General features: G+C 43.2%; 1 protein-coding gene and 15 non-coding genes across 16 annotated transcripts; 14 read left to right on the top strand and 2 right to left on the bottom strand.

Moving 5' to 3' along the window:
- Nucleotides 1-131: 131 nt before the first annotated feature.
- On the bottom strand, nucleotides 132-213 carry trnas-aga (transfer RNA serine (anticodon AGA)). The gene has a single exon. It is a non-coding gene; the product is annotated as a tRNA-Ser (tRNA).
- Nucleotides 214-331: 118 nt separating this feature from the next.
- Nucleotides 332-404, bottom strand: trnak-uuu (transfer RNA lysine (anticodon UUU)). Its single transcript has one exon. It is a non-coding gene; the product is annotated as a tRNA-Lys (tRNA).
- Nucleotides 405-3,455: 3,051 nt separating this feature from the next.
- On the top strand, nucleotides 3,456-5,361 carry LOC137487266 (uncharacterized). The gene is made up of 3 exons (XM_068220626.2): nucleotides 3,456-3,468; nucleotides 3,507-3,942; nucleotides 4,027-5,361. The coding sequence occupies exons 1-3, from the start codon at nucleotides 3,456-3,458 to the stop codon at nucleotides 4,805-4,807; spliced, it is 1,230 nt and encodes a 409-aa protein (XP_068076727.1). The 3' UTR covers nucleotides 4,808-5,361.
- Nucleotides 5,362-8,643: 3,282 nt separating this feature from the next.
- On the top strand, nucleotides 8,644-8,715 carry trnaq-cug (transfer RNA glutamine (anticodon CUG)). The gene has a single exon. It is a non-coding gene; the product is annotated as a tRNA-Gln (tRNA).
- A 102-nt stretch (nucleotides 8,716-8,817) lies between these two features.
- On the top strand, nucleotides 8,818-8,891 carry trnai-aau (transfer RNA isoleucine (anticodon AAU)). The gene has a single exon. It is a non-coding gene; the product is annotated as a tRNA-Ile (tRNA).
- Nucleotides 8,892-9,847: 956 nt separating this feature from the next.
- Nucleotides 9,848-9,919, top strand: trnaq-cug (transfer RNA glutamine (anticodon CUG)). The gene has a single exon. It is a non-coding gene; the product is annotated as a tRNA-Gln (tRNA).
- Nucleotides 9,920-10,184: 265 nt separating this feature from the next.
- Nucleotides 10,185-10,257, top strand: trnaf-gaa (transfer RNA phenylalanine (anticodon GAA)). The gene has a single exon. It is a non-coding gene; the product is annotated as a tRNA-Phe (tRNA).
- Nucleotides 10,258-11,377: 1,120 nt separating this feature from the next.
- trnaf-gaa (transfer RNA phenylalanine (anticodon GAA)) lies at nucleotides 11,378-11,450 on the top strand. The gene has a single exon. It is a non-coding gene; the product is annotated as a tRNA-Phe (tRNA).
- Nucleotides 11,451-12,226: 776 nt separating this feature from the next.
- Nucleotides 12,227-12,298, top strand: trnaq-cug (transfer RNA glutamine (anticodon CUG)). Its single transcript has one exon. It is a non-coding gene; the product is annotated as a tRNA-Gln (tRNA).
- Nucleotides 12,299-12,400: 102 nt separating this feature from the next.
- trnai-aau (transfer RNA isoleucine (anticodon AAU)) lies at nucleotides 12,401-12,474 on the top strand. The gene has a single exon. It is a non-coding gene; the product is annotated as a tRNA-Ile (tRNA).
- Nucleotides 12,475-14,512: 2,038 nt separating this feature from the next.
- Nucleotides 14,513-14,601, top strand: trnar-ucu (transfer RNA arginine (anticodon UCU)). Its single transcript is given in 2 exon segments — nucleotides 14,513-14,549; nucleotides 14,566-14,601. It is a non-coding gene; the product is annotated as a tRNA-Arg (tRNA).
- A 748-nt stretch (nucleotides 14,602-15,349) lies between these two features.
- On the top strand, nucleotides 15,350-15,423 carry trnat-ugu (transfer RNA threonine (anticodon UGU)). The gene has a single exon. It is a non-coding gene; the product is annotated as a tRNA-Thr (tRNA).
- A 533-nt stretch (nucleotides 15,424-15,956) lies between these two features.
- trnai-aau (transfer RNA isoleucine (anticodon AAU)) lies at nucleotides 15,957-16,030 on the top strand. Its single transcript has one exon. It is a non-coding gene; the product is annotated as a tRNA-Ile (tRNA).
- An 86-nt stretch (nucleotides 16,031-16,116) lies between these two features.
- Nucleotides 16,117-16,205, top strand: trnar-ucu (transfer RNA arginine (anticodon UCU)). Its single transcript is given in 2 exon segments — nucleotides 16,117-16,153; nucleotides 16,170-16,205. It is a non-coding gene; the product is annotated as a tRNA-Arg (tRNA).
- A 746-nt stretch (nucleotides 16,206-16,951) lies between these two features.
- trnat-ugu (transfer RNA threonine (anticodon UGU)) lies at nucleotides 16,952-17,025 on the top strand. The gene has a single exon. It is a non-coding gene; the product is annotated as a tRNA-Thr (tRNA).
- Nucleotides 17,026-17,211: 186 nt separating this feature from the next.
- On the top strand, nucleotides 17,212-17,285 carry trnat-agu (transfer RNA threonine (anticodon AGU)). The gene has a single exon. It is a non-coding gene; the product is annotated as a tRNA-Thr (tRNA).
- Nucleotides 17,286-17,500: the final 215 nt, after the last annotated feature.

Here is a 17,500-nt window from a genome sequence, read left to right as displayed (position 1 = left end):
TGTGATAAGGCCCTTTCTCTACAGTGAGAACACTCTGTTGTTTTTCTCCTCCTACCAGCACAACGCTTTTCCCAAGAAACAATGGAAATGCAAACAATTGACGACTGCTGCAATTTTAAAAAGGGGGAGGACGTAGTCGGCAGGATTCGAACCTGCGCGGGGACACCCCAATGGATTTCTAGTCCATCGCCTTAACCACTCGGCCACGACTACAAGACTGCCTGTACTGCCATTTCTTTACGCCTAGTACACATATTGTGCATCCAGATGAAACTTTCATCAAGCGATAGCTCAACAGCAAAAGCTGTGGCTCCACAAAATGAGCGTCACACGCCCGAACAGGGACTTGAACCCTGGACCCTCAGATTAAAAGTCTGATGCTCTGCCGACTGAGCTATCCGGGCTCCATAACAATAATTTACAAGTAGGCAAGCTTTGGGCTGTGGTCGGCGCAGACCTTTACACTACACTAAAGTTTACCGTGAGATGGGGTTTTAAGCTTATAGTTGGTGTGGATGTTGCTAAAACACGACAGGTTACTTTGAGGTTGGGTTTATGGTTTTTGTAGGTGTAGACATCAGTACAACACAATAGTTTGGACTTCATGTCATGTAGGAGACATTAAATAGATCAATGATAACTGCAGAATGTCTTTCTGCTGTTGTGGCAATGAATGGACACTCAACAATTGAAAAGATTCCTTCCATGCCTTAGAAGCGTGACTTGATCAGTACTTATCTACACAGCATGCTGGCATGAAAGATCCTATTTCTCTTATATCATATCCCTAGTCTTCCACACTTTAGGAAACGTAAACATTCAGGACGTGCCATTAGCACAGCCTGCACTAAAAGAAGGCTGGAGATAACGGATGGCAACACAGAGTGCGACACCAATGTCACCTTGAAAAACCTGCCGTGACCCGGATTCGAACCGGGGTTGCTGCGGCCACAACGCAGAGTACTAAGCACTATACGATCACAGCGAGCTACAGGATTGCCGCTGTGGCTCTTGTGTGGTATGTTCCTTCATGTGATATGCCCCTTTCTCTTCAGTGAGAACACACAGTTGTTTTTCTCCTCCTACCAGCACAACGCTTTTCCCAAGAAACAATGGAAATGCAAACATTGATGGCTGCTGCAATTTTAAAAAGGAACAGGATGTGGGTATAGTTAGCAGGACTTGAACCTGCGGGAGAATACCCCAACCGATTTCTAGTCGATCACCTTAACCACGCAGCCATGACTACAAGACTGTTCTCCCATGTCCTCATGCCTAGTACACGTGTTGTGCATTCAGATGAAACTTTCAGCAAGCGATAGCTCAACGGCAAAAGCTGTGGCTCCACAAAGAGTCTCTCATGCCCGAACACAGACTTGAACCCTGGACCCTCTACCGACTCCGCTAAAGCTGGGAAACAATAGTCTGTTTTGGAAGGGGAAGAAAAAAGCACAAGAAAAATAAGAAAATTTGAGAAATTGAGAAAGAAAGAAGCGAAATGAAGGTTATATTTTGTATTTTTTGCCCACCAGAAACTACTCAATGCATATATAACAGTACTGGTTCAAGAAATATGTCCATAAATAACACTTTGGGTAGATCACAAAGTTCAATCCCCGACTGGAGCAGGTATCTAACCAGGTTTAGTAATGGGTCGATCATGAACATTTCGTTCATTTTAAACGAATCTTCAATATGATTTGGGAACTATAAGTCCTCTTAGGGAGTGATTTGTTAATTTGCGCGTGCGTACATTTGTGCAGGTGGTATCGTTATTTCAAGTCTTCATCACATTTCGTGTCGTTCATCGCGGAAAGGCAGAAACCAATCATATGCGTTTAGAGCCGAAAAAGATTTGATCCGTTCACCTCTCGAGTCCTCTATCGGGTCTGAGTCACTCGTTTATTACGGGCCAATCATACGCGTTTAGAGCAGGAAAAATATTTGATCCGTTCATCTCTCGAGTCCTCTATCGGGTCTGAGTCATTCCTTCCTCACGGGCCAATAATACGCGTTTAGAGCCAAAAAAAGAATTGATCCGTTCATCTCTCGAGTCCTCTATCGGGTTTGAGTCATTCGTTCCTCACGGGCCAATCATACGCGTTTAGAGCTGGAAAAAGAATTGATCCGTTCATCTCTTGAGTCCTCTATCGGGTCTGAGTCACTCGTTCATCATGGGCCAATCATACGCATTTAGAGCCGGAAAAATAATTGATCCGTTCACCTCATGAGTCAGGTCTGAATTTGGAGAAAAGCTCCGCCACTGCACTTGACACCACCAACACTGGTTTGAAGTGCAGCTCAGGTTAAATACTCTCTCTCCTCTCTAGAAAGATCCAATGATTGCTACCAGGTGGACACAGTTACCTGCAGGGAGAGAGAGAGGAAAAACACAATGCTCATTGTCCACCAAAAGCTATGTCTCAGGACGCAAGCCCTGGGATAACCGCTATCACCCTCCTGGAGCATATACAGGCAAGAAATTCATTAATTAGTTGTTAGGGAAGTTATTCATTAAGCTTTTAATGTACTACACAAAATGGTAATCTAAATGTTTATTTTATCATTAGTTTTATTTAATATATGTTTTTTTATTGTTTTATTTTTTTAAGGTGAATTGCTGGGAATGGAGCACCTTTACAGCCAGACCGGCAAAACCCTGACTCCGGTGCTCCAGAACCCAGAGGAGGAAGACAGGCTGGTGGAGGAAGTACATGACGAGGATCTACAAGATGACGGGTTTGAGGAGGAGATCATGGAGGACATCACAGTTTTAAGTGCTGTATGAGGATGACCCCTGCCGTGATCTCAGAAACAGCCCCTTATCTTCGCCTCTGCCTCAGTCCCCAGCATTACTGGAGCATATACAGGCAAGAAATTCATTAATTAGTTGTTATGGAAGTTATTCATTAAGCTTTTAATGTACTACACAAAATGGTAATCTAAATGTTTATTTTATCATTAGTTTTATTTAATATATGTTTTTTTATTGTTTTATTTTTTTAAGGTGAATTGCTGGGAATGGAGCACCTTTACAGCCAGACCGGCAAAACCCAGACTCCGGTGCTCCAGAACCCAGAGGAGGAAGACAGGCTGGTGGAGGAAGTACATGACGAGGATCTACAAGATGACGGGTTTGAGGAGGAGATCATGGAGGACATCACAGTTCCAGTACTGTATGAGGATGACCCCTGCCATGATCTCAGAAACAGCCCCTTATCTTCATCCTGCCTCAGTCCCCAGCATTACTGGCTGAGCCGTCCACATCAGCTGGTGGAGAAGGACAGCTTCCTAGCCCAGCCCCCTCAGTGCCGTCACAGCCATCCAAGTCTGGAGACAGTCTCTCTGTTGAGGCTCAGGTAAGATATATTAAGAACTTAATTTGATTTAGTCTTTTTTTATTCCACATATACTAAACTTATTCTGTATTTACCAGGGAGTAGTCATTGGACCTGATGGCATTGCTGGGTTGGACAAGGTCCAGGATCTGGCTGCTTATTTGGTAGGTCTTCGTGTGGCTCCTTACCTCACTGACCTGCAGGTGACAGAGGCCATCAAGCTGTGGACAGCTCTCCTGGATGTTGATAAACAGCGCATCAACTACCAGCCTCGACATCAGCCTCAGCTGACACATGGGTGCTTTAAGGCACCGAATCGCTCCGGAGTCACTCCAGGTGTGGAGAGCGTCAAGCGCTGTCTGATTGGACATCCTGGGGGTCCAGCACAGTGGCCTAGCACCAGCCGCTTGGTTGAGGCCATTTGTACAAAGCTGTGTGCCGTACACAAGTCCACTTCCAAGAAGGCTGGTGTTCGCACGCCCAGGTGGTCTAAAATACTGACCGATTACCACCACATCCGGGATCTGGTGCTTGGCAGTCGCAGGCTGATGGATGAAACAGTGATCCAGCTTTTTGAGCTAAACCAGAAGACGCTTATTCAGTGGTAACCAAAGCACATTATTTTCTTTAAATTACCTGAATACTTCTAAATTAATATATATGAATAATACATATCATTTATAATCAGGTTTCAACGGGGGCAAAAGGATCAGGAAATGAGTGTACTCACACAGGGACTGACTCCACTTGATCCAATTGCTGTGGCAGATACGCAGCTTCCTTTGCCGAGGGAAAAATTGAACGAGGCACCATCAACATCAGGCCCCAAACACCAGTTTGTCTTTCCTCCAAATAAAGAAGGACAGGCACCTCTTCTTCGACCTGGTCGAAAGTCTGCTTCTGCAACCACCACAGTTTGCTCCTTCCTGCCGGATGCCACCACGGTGTGCTCCTTTCCACCGGCCCCCACGACGGAATGCCCCATCGCGCCAACCCCCACCACAGTCTGCCACATTGCACCGGCCCCTACCATGGTGTGCCTTGTCACACCGACCTTCACCACAGTGCGCCCCACCTCGCCAGCCTCCACCACAGTGTTCCCCATCATACCAGCCTCCACCACAGTGCGCCCTATTGCGCTGGCCCCCACCACAGTGCGCCCCATTGTGTTTGCCCCCACCACGGTGTGCTCCTTTCCACCGACCCCCAGCACGGTGTGCCCCATAGCACCACCCCCCATAGCACCAGGTGTTGTGCAGCCCATTTCAGGACCTGGATCATTGTTTGGCACACTTGTTTTTAACCCAGACATGAGTGTGTCAATGGTGATTCCATCATTTGCTGCACCAACATCCAGTGCAGTCCCAGCTTCACCTGCACCTGCTGTTCCTCCACCTGCACCTGCTCCACCTGCGCCGACGGGAACAGGAGAAGGAAAGTTGAGTCCACAAAAGGAAGTATGTGCGTGAGGTTACTTTTAATGTTTGCAGCAAATGTGGGCAACCAAAGACTAAGGAGTTTGGCCATAGCCGATTTGTCCTTAGAGGACTGGTTGGCAGAACAGCGCCAGCAAAATAAATCAATCAATCAATCAAGCCTTTATTTGTCACTACACTTTCGTATAGCGAAATTGGACCCCCCAGACCATACACAAAACATCACAAACAACTTTTCAGGGGAGACAGATCTTAGGAGGTAGCATTTAGAAACGAAGAAAGATACATTTGGACAGTTAGGCTAAAAAACACCCCCTCAGCTTGCCCTTGATTAGGACAAAGTGAGAAAAGGGAGAAAAACAGCCCTATCTTAGCATAAGCACACCGGCAAGACACAACATAGACAGAGGGGATGGGAACAGGGGTAATGGAAAACAGTCCGTTGAGTGCGGGCAGCCAACTGGTCCAGCAGCCATTTCCGTCGCAAGTCACAGCCCCGCCCACGCCCCACGTGGGTAAAAGCACACAAAGGCGTTTGGATGGGGATCGGTGGTGAATGTTTATCTGTAGATATGTTTGTGTGTGTGTGTGAGCCTGCATAGTCCGGAGTCCCGCAGGTGTCCTTGACAGGGGCAGGAATTTCAGAGCGTCCGCTTATCTTGCTTATCCCAGGGAGTTGTTTACTTCCAGCCGAGGCCGTCTGGCAGGAGTAAGAGAAGAGCCGAAAAAAAGACAGTAAGATACTTCCACTTTAGGTCAATATCTGCCAATTTCACAGATATTTAATGTCCATCACTCGTCTCCCGATCTGGCCAAAATTTGTTGCAGAGCCGCTAGCTTCACCTCGATGGTTTCCAGTTTGCGGTCAAGGACCATAGTCTGATTCGCGACCCTACCCATCAGTGTTTCAATCAAGCCGGCCAGCCTAGTGGGGTTTTGAGCTGCGCTGACCGCTTTTATTAGTTTCCGATATCCCAGGGCCCCGCATAAGCCCATCAGCAGAAACCCTGTTATCAAAGTTCCGAATAGGTAGATATCTTCAATATCCTCCAGAGACAGAGCAGCTAGACAGAGGACTCTCCACTTCTCCCACCCGTCCATCACATATCCAGCTGCGAGCGTCCCCGCAGGACAGCTGGGTTCCCCGGAGCCCAGCGATCTTGTTGAGAAGATGGTGTCAATTGCATTCAGAGACCAGTTGATCAAATCCATAATTCCTTTTTCGTTTGGAAAGCAGGACAAGGAGAGCCTCAGAGATAGAATAAGACGAGACAAGAGGTGCTAGCAAGGAGAGATATGGGACGGAGCGGGAAGAAGAGCGACCGCCTTCGCCGAGAGCCAAAGAAGAAGGACAAACTCCAGCTCCAGAATAAAGGACAAATTGCTGTATATATTTTTGTAAATGTTACATGGGTACTCTCTCTCTCTCTCATTTTATTTAATTTTTGTGTGTTAATATTTAGCATTTTAAAGTGGCACTTATAGGCCCACTCTTATTTTGTCTTGTGTGTACTTATTTAATATTTGTGTGCATTTTATGTAAAAATATATTTATATTTCTTAAAAAAATAACATTTTATACATTGCTTAAATACTATATTTTATATATTACGTGCCCCCACTCTTGCATTTTATTATGTATTTATATTATTGTTTAATATATTGTGTATATAAAAATAAATATATATATATATAGAGTATTGTTTTTATATAATGTGTATAATAAATAAATATATTTATATATAGTATTGTTTTAATATATTATATGTGCATAATAAATAAATATATATTGTATTGTTTTTATTTATTGTATATTATATCGTTTATATATTAAGATATGTTTTTATTTTGTTTTTTATATTTTTTAAATTGTTTTGCGATTTTAATATTTGTATTCATTTTAATAAACCATTTTGCATATTACTTGTTTTTGTGTGCATTCATTTAAAGTTATTACATAAAGAAATATAACATATATTAATATATATATATATATATATATATATATATATATATATATATATATATATATATATATAGTATAGTATATATTTATATATTAATAAATAAATATATATATAATATACTTATATATACATAAACATGCATACATATGTTTAATTGAAACATTTTCATTCATTTTTAATTAACGTAATATGCTTTTTAAGAACAATATCCACATAATAATAGTAATATCAATATAATTGCCTGTGTTACGTCAGTAAAATTTCAATAAGAGCGCAGCTGATTGGCTCCGCTGAAACCGACACTGATTGGATATTGTGTTACACAGATCGTGTGTTCGAATCCAGCACGCAAAAAATGACATTTAGAATGACATGCAATATGAAACCAAAATACCACATTATGCACAGTCACAAAGCCGCGAACACTACTGCAAGCGAAATTTGTCGCATTTTTTCCGTTTTTTTGCGGCTTGTTCGCTTGCGAGTGAGCGAAAAGATTGGGCCCCTTCCTATGCTAAGCGAGCGCTCTACCATTTGAGCTAATTCCCCTCGGAAAAATTCAAATTGGTAGTTTTTGGCGTGGTCAAAAAAAAAAAAAAAAAAAAGATCACATTTGCTCTGTGGTGGCCTCTTTGCCCTGCCTGCCGTTTAGTCGTCAAATTGCCTGGAATAGCGCGCTTTTCTTTTGAAGGCCCTACCTATTCCTGCTCCAGTAAACGTGTGAGGAGCCCTGCATGCCGAATGACTCAGAATGACTCAGTTACTCAGAAATCAATGCACATTGGCACCACCTTGGATTGACATTCTGCTACTTTCCTGCAAGGCCGTTTTTTTTTTAATTCATTCCCTACAGCTTTGACAGCACCACACAACAAGCTTGAGGTTCCATGGTGTAATGGTGACCACTCTGAATCCAGCGATCTGAGTTCAAATTTCAGTGGGACCTGTTATTTTGCCAGCACCGCACAAAAAAAAGCTGGAATAGAATGTTAATCTCTTGAAGGCCAGGGAATGACATTTACTCTGGGCTTTCTAGTGCTTTAGGCAGGAAGTGGCTGGTTAGCTTAGCTGGTTAGACTATGGTGGTAATAACGGCAAGGTTGTGGATTCGATCCCTGTACTGGCCAAGCTCTTACCCTCTTAGGCCTCAGATGCATTTAAGGGCTCTGCTCTGTCTTACACACGTCTACGCTGTAAAAAAAACTATGAAACGGCAGCTGAAATAGCTTAGTTGGGAGAGTGTTAGACTGAATATCTAAAGGTCCCTGGTTATAACCAGGGTTTGGTAAAGTAGTGTTGTTTTTCAGTTTTGGGCACAAGAGTTAGGTGACCGAAAGGCACCCAAAAAGCCTAGCTGCTGCACCCTTAAGTCCAACTGCTTCCACTTCACCAAAAAGCTATCTTACTTCCAGATGGTCACGTCGCTTCTGGTGATGATTAAATCAGGAGAGTTTCACTTTAAACCTTTTCGCTTTAAAAAGGCATGAAAACAGAGGTGGAGAATGCAGTCATTGTTCCCGCTTCTTCTCGCATGCAAAGCGAGCGCTTAACCATTTGAGTTAATTCCCCTCACAGCAATCAATTGTTGGCGATTTTCGATGTGGTCAAAATAGAAAAAAAAGATCACATTTGCTCTGTGGTGGCCTCTTTGCCCTGCCTGCCGTTTAGTCGTCAAAATGCCTGGAATAGTGTGCTTTTCTTTTGAAGGCCCTACCTGGTCCTGCTCCAGTAAACGTGTGAGGAGCCCTGCATGCCGAATGACGAGTTACTCAGAAATCAATGCACATTGGCACTGCCTTGTATTGACATTCTGCTACTTTCTGGCAAGGCCGTTTTCTTTTTTTTGTTTTGTTTTTACATTATTTTCTCTTTGGCCCGGGCAGCACCAAGCAGGAGACTTGAGGTTCCATGGTGTAATGGTTAGCACTCTGGACTCTGAATCCAGCGATCCGAGTTTAAATCTCGGTGGAACCTTGTTTTTTTACCAGCACCGCACAAAAAAAGCTGGAATAGCATTCTTATCTCTTGAAGAAAATGACAGTTACTCTGAGCTTTTTAGCAAACATGGCAGAAAGTGGCCGGTTAGCTCAGCTGGTTAGAGCGTGGTGCTAATAACGCCAAGGTCGCGGGTTCGATCCCCGTACTGGCCAGACTTTTACCCTTTAAGGCCTCAGAGGCATTTCAGGATTCTGCTTAGTCTCACAGACATGAATGCTGCAGGATTCTTGTGAAAAGGCAGCTGAAATTGTTCAGTTGGGAGAGCGTTAAACTGAAGATCTAAAGGTCCCTGGTTCGATCTTGGGTTTAGGCAAAACAGTGATGTTGTTCTATTTTGTGCACAAGGGTCAGGTGACTGAAAGTCACCCAAAAAGCCTAGCTGCTTCACCCTTAAGTCCACCTGCTTCCACTTGACCAAAACACTATCTTCCTCCCAGATGGTCACGTTGCTTCTGGCGATGATTCCAATGGCCTGATCGACAGCACTCTATAATGCTATGTATTTAGTGCTTTGATGTCCCACTGCGGACACGCTGCTGAATAAAAGAAAACTGTGACTTGATAGGGCTTCTGAAGGGTTGCAATGATATGTACTACACAGAAACCGGCAAAGTTGACGTAAGTAGTTTCGCTTTAAACCCTCAAGGTGCCACCAGCTTTGCAATAAAAGCCAATGTAAAAAGGCATGAAAACAGAGGTGGAGAATGCAGTCATTGTTCCCGCTACCTCTCCCATGCAAAGCGAGCGCTTAACCATGAGCTAATTTCCCTCAAAGCAATCAATAATTGGCGATTTTCGACGTGGTCAAAATAGAAAAAAAAGATCACATTTGCTCTGTGGTGGCCTCTTTGCCCTGCCTGCCGTTTAGTCATCAAAATGCCTGGAATAGTGCGCTTTTCTTTTGAAGGCCCTACCTGGTCCTGCTCCAGTAAACGTGTGAGGAGCCCTGCATGCCGAATGACGAGTTACTCAGAAATCAATGCACATTGGCACTGCCTTGTATTGACATTCTGCTACTTTCTGGCAAGGCCATTTTCTTTTTTTTTTTTGTTTTTTTTTTTTACATTATTTTCTCTTTGGCCCGGGCAGCACCAAGCAGGAGACTTGAGGTTTCATGGTGTAATGGTTAGCACTCTGGACTCTGAATCCAGCGATCCGAGTTTAAATCTCGGTGGGACCTTGTTTTTTTTACCAGCACCGCACAAAAAAAGCTGGAATAGCATTCTTATATCTTGAAGAAAATGACAGTTACTCTGAGCTTTTTAGCAAACATGGCAGAAAGTGGCGGCTTAGCTCAGCTGGTTAGAGCGTGGTGCTAATAACGCCAAGGTCGCGGGTTCGATCCCAATACTGGCCAAACTTTTACTCTTTAAGGCCTCAGAGGCATTTCAGGATTCTGCTTAGTCTCACAGACACGAATGCTGCAGGATTCTTGTGAAAAGGCAGCCGAAATTGCTCAGTTGGGAGAGTGTTAAACTGAAGTTCTAAAGGTCCCTGGTTCGATCCTGGGTTTCGGCAAAACAGTGATGTTATTCTATTTTTTGCACAAGGGTCAGGTGACTGAAAGTCACCCAAAAAGCCTAGCTGCTTCACCCTTAAGTCCACCTGCTTCCACTTGACCAAAACACTATCTTCCTCCCAGATGGTCACGTTGCTTCTGGCGATGATTCCAATGGCCTGATCGACAGCACTCTATAATGCTATGTATTTAGCGCTTTGATGTCCCACTGCGGACACGCTGCTGAATAAAAGAAAACTGTGACTTGATAGGGCTTCTGAAGGGTTGCAATGATATGTACTACACAGAAACCGGCAAAGCTGACGTAAGTAGTTTCGCTTTAAACCCTCAAGGTGCCACCAGCTTTGCAATAAAAGCCAATGTAAAAAGGCATGAAAACAGAGGTGGAGAATGCAGTCATTGTTCCCGCTACCTCTCCCATGCAAAGCGAGCGCTTAACCATGAGCTAATTCCCCTCAAAGCAATCAATAATTGGCGATTTTCGACGTGGTCAAAATAGAAAAAAAAGATCACATTTGCTCTGTGGTGGCCTCTTTGCCCTGCCCGCCGTTTAGTCGTCAAAATGCCTGGAATAGTGCGCTTTTCTTTTGAAGGCCCTACCTGGTCCTGCTCCAGTAAACGTGTGAGGAGCCCTGCATGCCGAATGACGAGTTACTCAGAAATCAATGCACATTGGCACTGCCTTGTATTGACATTCTGCTACTTTCTGTCAAGGCCGTTTTCTTTTTTTTTTTTGTTTTTTACATTATTTTCTCTTTGGCCCGGGCAGCACCAAGCAGAAGACTTGAGGTTCCATGGTGTAATGGTTAGCACTCTGAATCCAGCAATCCGAGTTCAAATCCCGGTGGGACCTTGTTTTTTTTTACCAGCACCGCACAAAAAAAGCTGGAATAGCATTCTTATCTCTTGAAGAAAATGACAGTTACTCTGAGCTTTTTAGCAAACATGTCAGAAAGTGGCGGGTTAGCTCAGCTTTTTAGAGCGTGGTGCTAATAACGCCAAGGTCGCCGGTTCGATCCCCATACTGGCCAAACTTTTACTCTTTAAGGCCTCAGAGGCATTTCAGGATTCTGCTTAGTCTCACAGACACGAATGCTGCAGGATTCTTGTGAAAAGGCAGCCGAAATTGCTCAGTTGGGAGAGTGTTAAACTGAAGTTCTAAAGATCCCTGGTTCGATCCTGGGTTTCGGCAAAACAGTGATGTTATTCTATTTTGTGCACAAGGGTCAGGTGTCTGAAAGTCACCCAAAAAGCCTAGCTGCTTCACCCTTAAGTCCACCTGCTTCCACTTGACCAAAACACTATCTTCCTCCCAGATGGTCACGTTGCTTCTGGCGATGATTCCAATGGCCTGATCGACAGCACTCTATAATGCTATGTATTTAGCGCTTTGATGTCCCACTGCGGACAAGCTGCTGAATAAAAGAAAACTGTGACTTGATAGGGCTTCTGAAGGGTTGCAATGATATGTACTACACAGAAACCGGCAAAGCTGACGTAAGTAGTTTCGCTTTAAACCCTCAAGGTGCCACCAGCTTTGCAATAAAAGCCAATGTAAAAAGGCATGAAAACAGAGGTGGAGAATGCAGTCATTGTTCCCGCTACCTCTCCCATGCAAAGCGAGCGCTTAACCATGAGCTAATTCCCCTCAAAGCAATCAATAATTGGCGATTTTCGACGTGGTCAAAATAGAAAAAAAAGATCACATTTGCTCTGTGGTGGCCTCTTTGCCCTGCCCGCCGTTTAGTCGTCAAAATGCCTGGAATAGTGCGCTTTTCTTTTGAAGGCCCTACCTGGTCCTGCTCCAGTAAACGTGTGAGGAGCCCTGCATGCCGAATGACGAGTTACTCAGAAATCAATGCACATTGGCACTGCCTTGTATTGACATTCTGCTACTTTCTGGCAAGGCCGTTTTCTTTTTTACATTATTTTCTTTTTAGCCCGAGCAGCACCAAGCAGAAGACTTGAGGTTCCATGGTGTAATGGTTAGCACTCTGGACTCTGAATCCAGCGATTCGAGTTCAAATCTTGGTGGGACCTTGTTTTTTTACCAGCACCGCACAAAAAAAGCTGGAATAGCATTCTTATCTCTTGAAGAAAATGACAGTTACGCTGAGCTTTTTAGCAAACATGGGAGAAAGTGGCCTGTTAGCTCAGCTGGTTAGAGCGTAGTGCTAATAACACCAAGGTTGCGGGTTCGATCCCCGTACTGGCTAAAATTTTACCCTTTAAGGCCTCAGAGGCATTTCAGGATTCTGCTTAGTCTCACAGACATGAATGCTGCAGGATACTTGTGAAAAGGCAGTTGAAATAGCTCAGTTGGGAGGGCGTTAGACTGAAGATCTAAAGGTCCCTGATTCGATCCCGGGGTTGTAAAACAGTCCTGTTGTTCTATTTTGTGCACAAGGGGCAGGTGACTGAAGGCCCTACCTGGTCCTGCTCCAGTAAACGTGTGAGGAGCCCTGCATGCCGAATGACGAGTTACTCAGAAATCAATGCACATTGCCACCGCCTTGTATTGACATTCTGCTACTTTCTGGCAAGGCCGTTTTATAATTTTTTTTTATATATTTTTTTTCTTTAGCCTGGGCAGCACCAACTGGAAGACTTTTATTAAGCTGGGCAGTAAGTGGCCGGTTAGCTCATACTGCCACTTGTAAGTCGTGGTTATTCTTGGTCACACCGGCCAATCACTTTGTGAGCTGGAACCAAGATTCACCCTATTCTTGGTTAAGGCAGCCAATCGTGTTCTGAGTTACAATGAACGCTATGGCCAATCAGAGCCCTTATACCATCCATGATTTGTACTGTAATAAAAGATTTCGTTGCGGATTAATTCGGACACCAATTGCAAAGTAAGTATTTTTTTAACAAGGTGGTTTAAATGAATAACCATTACAGTAACGTTAATTACTACAAAATAATTATTATATGATTGTTATAGATGTTTTATAACGTTATTTGGTAAGATTAATGTTAGCCGACCAAGCAAACTGTACAGTTTTACTACAAACATTTTAATGCAGTTATTAATTAATTAATATGGATCATGCATGATTGCATCACTAATAATAAACCAACAATATAAGGGTCACACATCAATCCATCACTAATAATAATGTTATTATATTATATTATTAGTGATGGATTAAATTGTGACCCTTATATTATTGGTTTATTATTAGTGATGCAATCATGCGTGATCCATATTGTTTAATGCTTTATGATTAGTGATGTATTATGCGTGAGCATTATTAGATAAGTTTATGATTAGTGATGTAGTGATATGTGAGCGTTATTATACTATTTGTTTATAATTAATGACTGATGAATTGATCCTTATATTTATTATTAGTGAAGTGATTGATTAATGTGTGAGAATAATGCACGGGCATTATTGTAACTATGGTAGTAAATGACAATATAAAGTGAAGTAATGTATAATAACTGCATTAAAATGTTTGTAGTAAAACTGTACAGTGTGCTTGGTCGGCTAACATTAATCTTAACAAACAACGTCATATAACATCTATAACAATCATATAATAATTGTGTTGTTGTAATTAATGTTACATAGATGATTAATAATGATAGATTAATAATGTTAAATAGAGCTCACCGGAATGAATTATAAAACTGTATAGCTTTGAGGCGTAATGAATAGTGCGACAAATAGAGTTAAACAACCTCTTTGCTTGCCATTTTAAGACTTGCTGTCTTTTTTTAGTCTCTGTGTGCAAAAACGTCTTGCCTCCTATTCAGCGTTGGCGCTGTGGCTTAGTTGGTCAAAGTGCCTGTCTAGTAAACAGGAGATGCCTTATGCACAGGTTTCGTGTTTGCTTTTGTTAAGAGTAACGAGTGTTTACGCAGCGGGATGTTTAGCAGTCGGTTTCTTAACAAAACTCAAATCCTTAAGAACGCTGCTCGTTCAAGAGGGCTTTGGACGATGCCTTTATATAGCATAGTGTGGTAATGCCTAACCAATTGGACTTTAATATTTCAAGTCCAGACATTCCCACATGCAGCGCTACCGTTGTTAGTTTTTTTTTTTTTTTTTTTTTGGAATTAAACATTTAGCCTGTATCAAGGTCGTTTGGCGCTGTGGTTAGTTGGTCAAAGTGCCTGTCTAATAAACAGGAGATCCTGGCTTTGAATTCCAGCAGTGCCTTGTCCACAGTTGGCTGTTCATTCATGGGCCAGAGAGTACTAAAAAGTGCTTTCTGTCCAACAGTTCTAGAGGAAGCAGAGCACTTAGGCTCTGTGGCGCAATGGATAGCGCATTGGACTTCTAGGTTGTGAGCTGAGCCATTAAAAGGTTGTGGGTTCGAGTCCCACCAGAGTCGCAAGCTTTGCTCTTTTTCTTCACTGACTTAAGGTGTGGTGCGTTTCTAACATTTTAGGCATCTGTCCATCCCGTTTTGCTTCTTTCTTTCATTGCGCAGTGCAGGCTTAGATACTAGGGGTACTCTACAATAAAGCCGATGACTTAATTGAGCTGTTTTAAATAAGGGAGATTAGAAAACGGTGTAGGGCCTAGTGGGCTTGAGGAATGACTCGTCGGCAACCTGTGGTTTTGGGGAAAAGTAACTGCCACCTATTGTTGAGATCACGCCTTTTGGATTTGTCGTACAAGAGCCTCTTTATGCATGTGCAAAGTAACTGAGTAGAAAGCACAGTAATTTTTGCTTCCCCCCCCCACTGTCTTAGATGAAACTGCGTTTGGAAGTATCATATCCAGAAGTTTTTTCTTTTAGTGTTAAGACTAAGTTGGCCAGAGCACCTGTCTTGGGAACAGCAGGTGCTAGGTTCAAATCCAAACTGCACCTTTCCCTCAGATTATGGGAGAGTGGCTTTCTGATCTGAAACTCTTTCAATGGCCGATAGCATATGTTTGTCCTGATTTCCATTTTCCGAGCTGACTCTGGGTTTGGATGACATGGTCAGGCTTGAGACATGATCATCCAGGCTCTAAAGGACCGCGTCCGGCTTGTCAGCATTTTCTGCATCCTGACATGCTGGTTTTTGTTGTGTATTATTTTTTCTTCTTCGATTTTTGTTATCGGGCAAATGTCTCTTACTGTGAATTTCTGTGGCGCTGTGGCTTAGCTGGTCAAAGTGCCTGTCTTGTAAACAGGAGATCCTGGGCTCAAATCCCAGCAGCGCCTTAGTCCAGGTGGTGCGTGTGCTTGTTTTATAGAGCTCACCGGAATGAATTATAAAATTGTATAGCTTTGAGGCGTAATGAATAGTGCAACAAATAGAGTTAAACAACCTCTTTGCTTGCCATTTTAAGACTTGCTTTCTTTTTTTAGTCTCTGTGTGCAAAAACGTCTTGCCTCCTATTCAGCGTTGGCGCTGTGGCTTAGTTGTTCAAAGCGCCTGTCTAGTAAACAGGAGATCCTGGTTTCAAATCCCAGCAGTGCCTTATGTACAGGTTTCGTGTTTGCTTTTGTTAAGAGTAACGAGTGTTTACGCAGCGGGATGTTTAGCAGTCGGTTTCTTAACAAAACTCAAATCCTTAAGAACGCTGCTCGTTCAAGAGGGCTTTGGACGATGCCTTTATATAGCATAGTGTGGTAATGCCTAACCAATTGGACTTTAATATTTCAAGTCCAGACATTCCCACATGCAGCGCTACCGTTGTTAGTTTTTTTTTTTTTTTTTGGAATTAAACATTTAGCCTGTATCAAGGTCGTTTGGCGCTGTGGCTTAGTTGGTCAAAGTGCCTGTCTAATAAACAGGAGATCCTGGCTTTGAATTCCAGCAGTGCCTTGTCCACAGTTGGCTGTTCATTCATGGGCTAGAGAGTACTAAAAAGTGCTTTCTGTCCAACAGTTCTAGATGAAGCAGAGCACTTAGGCTCTGTGGCGCAATGGATAGCGCGTTGGACTTCTAGGTTGTGAGCTGAGCCATTCAAAGGTTGTTGGTTCGAGTCCCACCAGAGTCGCAAGCTTTGCACTTTTTCTTCACTGACTTAAGGTGTGGTGAGTTTCTAACATTTTAGGCATCTGTCCATCCCGTTTTGCTTCTTTCTTTCATTGCGCAGTGCAGGCTCAGATACTAGGGGTACTCTACAATAAAGCCGATGACTTAATTGAGCTGTTTTAAATAAGGGAGATTAGAAAACGGTGTAGGGCCTAGTGGGCTTGAGGAATGACTCGTCGGCAACCTGTGGTTTTGGGGAAAAGTAACTGCCACCTATTGTTGAGATCACGCCTTTTGGATTTGTCGTACAAGAGCCTCTTTATGCTTGTGCAAAGTAACTGAGTAGAAAGCACAGTAATTTTTGCTTCCCCCCCACTGTCTTAGATGAAACTGCGTTTGGAAGTATCGTATCCAGAGGTTTTTTCTTTTAGTGTTAAGACTAAGTTGGCCAGAGCACCTGTCTTGGGAACAGCAGGTGCTAGGTTCAAATCCAAACTGCACCTTTCCCTCAGATTATGGGAGAGTGGCTTTCTGATCTGAAACTCTTTCAATGGCCGATAGCATACGTTTGTCCTGATTTCCATTTTCCGAGCTGACTCTGGGTTTGGATGACATGGTCAGGCTTGAGACATGATCATCCAGACTCTAAAGGACCGCGTCCGGCTTGTCAGCATTTTCTGCATCCTGACATGCTGGTTTTTGTTGTGTATTATTTTTTCTTCTTCGATTTTTGTTATTGGGCAAATGTCTCTTACTGTGAATTTCTGTGGCGCTGTGGCTTAGCTGGTCAAAGCGCCTGTCTTGTAAACAGGAGATCCTGGGCTCAAATCCCAGCAGTGCCTTAGTCCAGGTGGTGCGTGTGCTTGTTTTATGGAGCTCACCGGAATGAATTATAAAATTGTATAGCTTTGAGGCGTAATGATTAGTGCGACAAATAGAGTTAAACAACCTCTTTGCTTGCCATTTTAAGACTTGCTGTCTTTTTTTAGTATCTGTGTGCAAAAACGTCTTGCCAACTATTCAGCGTTGGCGCTGTGACTTAGTTGGTCAAAGCGCCTGTCTAGTAAACAGGAGATCCTGGGTTCAAATCCCAGCAGTGCCTTATGTACAGGTTTCGTGTTTGCTTTTGTTAAGAGTAACGAGTGTTTACGCAGCGGGATGTTTAGCAGTCGGTTTCTTAACAAAACTCAAATCGTTAAGAACGCTGCTCGTTCAAGAGGGCTTTGGACGATGCCTTTATATAGCATAGTGTGGTAATGCCTAACCAATTGGACTTTAATATTTCAAGTCCAGACATTCCCACATGCAGCGCTACCG

Source organism: Danio rerio, chromosome 4 (genome assembly GCF_049306965.1).
Source record: "Danio rerio strain Tuebingen ecotype United States chromosome 4, GRCz12tu, whole genome shotgun sequence".
In the NCBI taxonomy this organism is placed as follows: Eukaryota; Metazoa; Chordata; class Actinopteri; order Cypriniformes; family Danionidae; genus Danio; species Danio rerio.
This window is presented reverse-complemented; position numbering and strand designations above follow the sequence as displayed.